This window comes from Anopheles bellator, unplaced genomic scaffold (assembly GCF_943735745.2).
Source record: "Anopheles bellator unplaced genomic scaffold, idAnoBellAS_SP24_06.2 scaffold01661_ctg1, whole genome shotgun sequence".
NCBI lineage: Eukaryota > Metazoa > Arthropoda > Insecta > Diptera > Culicidae > Anopheles > Anopheles bellator.
In genome coordinates, this window is record NW_026685783.1 from 1 (window position 1) to 2210 (window position 2210).

The following is a 2210-nucleotide window of genomic DNA, read 5'->3' on the forward strand; positions in this document are numbered from 1 at the left end:
CGACCGGATCCCACCGACGATGAGTTTGAGCAGCGCACCCAGGAGTGCGTGATGTACCGGTTAGGGCAAGCGTCCGGTGAGCAGTCGGTGCCGTCGGACTGTTGCTGTTGGCGTGCGTACGAAAGCTTCATGTGCTACCTGCACTACTACGGGAACGTTGTCTATGGTCCCCAGTTCCGCCCAGAAGACCACTCCCGGCAAGTGCAGATCGCATACGAATGTATCAAGGTGCTGCAGATTCCGGAGGAGGTGCTACGGCGCCTTGCCGCCGGCAGGGTCCCCGATGAACCGGCGGCCCGTTGCCTGTTGCGGTGTTTCTTCCTTCGCACGGGACTGTACGATGCCGAGCGAGGCTTCAACCTGCGGCGGCTCTACACGTGGAACTATGAAAACCCGGACCGGAGGTACCTTTCGCCGGAGGTACACGCGAAACTGCACGCCATCCGTCTGTCCCGGTGCGACCAGTGCACGGAGGTGTACCGCTCGTACCGGGAAGTTATCGGGGAGCTTGGTAGCCCCTTCCAGGACGAGTTGGTCCTGCGAGACGCCGCAAAACTGGCTCTGAGCAGTGGGTCACGCTGCGAGGTCGTTCGCATCGATGAACCACCGCAGGAGCTTGATGGCTCGTACGACGACCCACATGAGGTGTACGAATGGCATGACTCGAACGACTGCATAGAAGAGCCTCCAACTACACCACCACCGACAGCGGCCACGGAGAAGAGCACGACTCTGGAACCTACTACGAGGGCTTCAACCCACGAGACTACTACGGGTCCTTACTTCAAGCTGCAACCCAAACAGTTCAAACGCTGCCGCCAGTGCCGCAAACCGTGCAGCAGTTCACTGAAGGGTTCGTTCTGCTGCAAACGGTGCACCAAGTGCTCGCGGAACCGGTACAACAAGTACAACTTCTAGAGGGAAAGTGTCGTTTGTTTATTGCTCCATGTATCTATTAATTCGCTTATTTGTTTCTATTTAATATCTAATGCTAGGTGTCTTTTTTAAATAAAATTGCAAACGCGTGCCCTTGGCGGTATTCAATTCAACGTAGGATTTTATTTTTAGTAGCTAAGGATGGTATAAGTTGATACGATGATCGGCCGAATGGATCGAACGATCAGTCTCTAATCAGGTTCTAAGGGGGCTGCTAGTGGCTCCATCACCTTTATTGTAGAACTAGGTGTGTCCAGACTCCCGGGTATAGAATCCATGATCACATTCTTTCCTTCCAATTAATTATTTTCCGCTATGCTACATGTTAAAGTAGTAAAATGTCGATGCATAGGTTTAAATTGGAGAACCCATCATTCAAATTAAACAACCAACAGAGAATCCATTAATTCCTAATCAAGGTCCGTAATAGACACCTAGATAACTATTCATTTGTGTATGGTTTAGTGAATAACCTACGGGCAAAGAACTAAACTGTATCTCAGTAATATACTTGGCAAGAAAGACTCAAAACATGCTAGGAATGTGGAAAGCATTACATCATCTAGTACCACGGAAGCGTTTCAACGACGCACAAAGAATGAATTAAGTAATATTCTTCCTCAATTTTATTTTGTAATGTCCACTTGGCCACCTTCGTGCCCAATCGCTTTCTGTGAGGTGCAGTTCAAAGTTACATTCGGACTGCAACAAGTTGGATCGACCGTCTAGACATTACTACTCATATTCACACATTGTACTTTCTACGTACGTGCGGATGATAATGCTTAATGAGAGAAAATAAAATTACCAGCGTGGGCGGCTTTAAAAGCTCCCCCACAGGACTGAGAAATGTGTTATTGTGCAACGAACAGTGCACCGGAGCATACCTTCAGCACCGGCGTCAGATTGTTTAGTGTATTTGAAGTTGACGACCAATTGTTGGCACTTCGCATGAAATTATGGGCCTGCCAGGAGTGTTTTGGTCAATGGTGATTGCAACAGCGTCGGTGGGCTTCAGTGTCTCTAGCGGAGCGACCGATGTCTCACATCTGTACTTGAAGAAAAGCTATCCGCGGGCTCTGCGCGACTGTATGCAGTATTTGCAAGTGCCACCATCACGGTACGAAGAATACTTGGCACTAAACTTCCCGAACGACCCGCAAACGATGTGTCTCGTGCGCTGCGTCGGATTGAACTTGCGCTGGTGGAACGACACCACTGGAGTCCACACATCCGTGATCGCCAACTTCTTCCGACCGGATCCTACCGATGTG

The 2210-nt window shown here is 49.8% G+C and overlaps 1 protein-coding gene across 1 annotated transcript; it reads left to right on the forward strand.

Moving 5' to 3' along the window:
• Positions 1 to 51: 51 nt before the first annotated feature.
• Positions 52 to 918, forward strand: LOC131214629 (uncharacterized). Its single transcript, XM_058208971.1, has one exon. It carries the CDS (start codon positions 52 to 54, stop codon positions 916 to 918), a length of 867 nt encoding a protein of 288 aa, XP_058064954.1.
• The last annotated feature ends 1292 nt before the right edge of the window (positions 919 to 2210 follow it).

Bases quoted from the DNA above. Each gene is read 5' to 3' on its own strand.
- LOC131214629 (XM_058208971.1), top strand. From the start codon at position 52: ATGTACCGGTTAGGGCAAGCGTCCGGTGAGCAGTCGGTGCCGTCGGAC.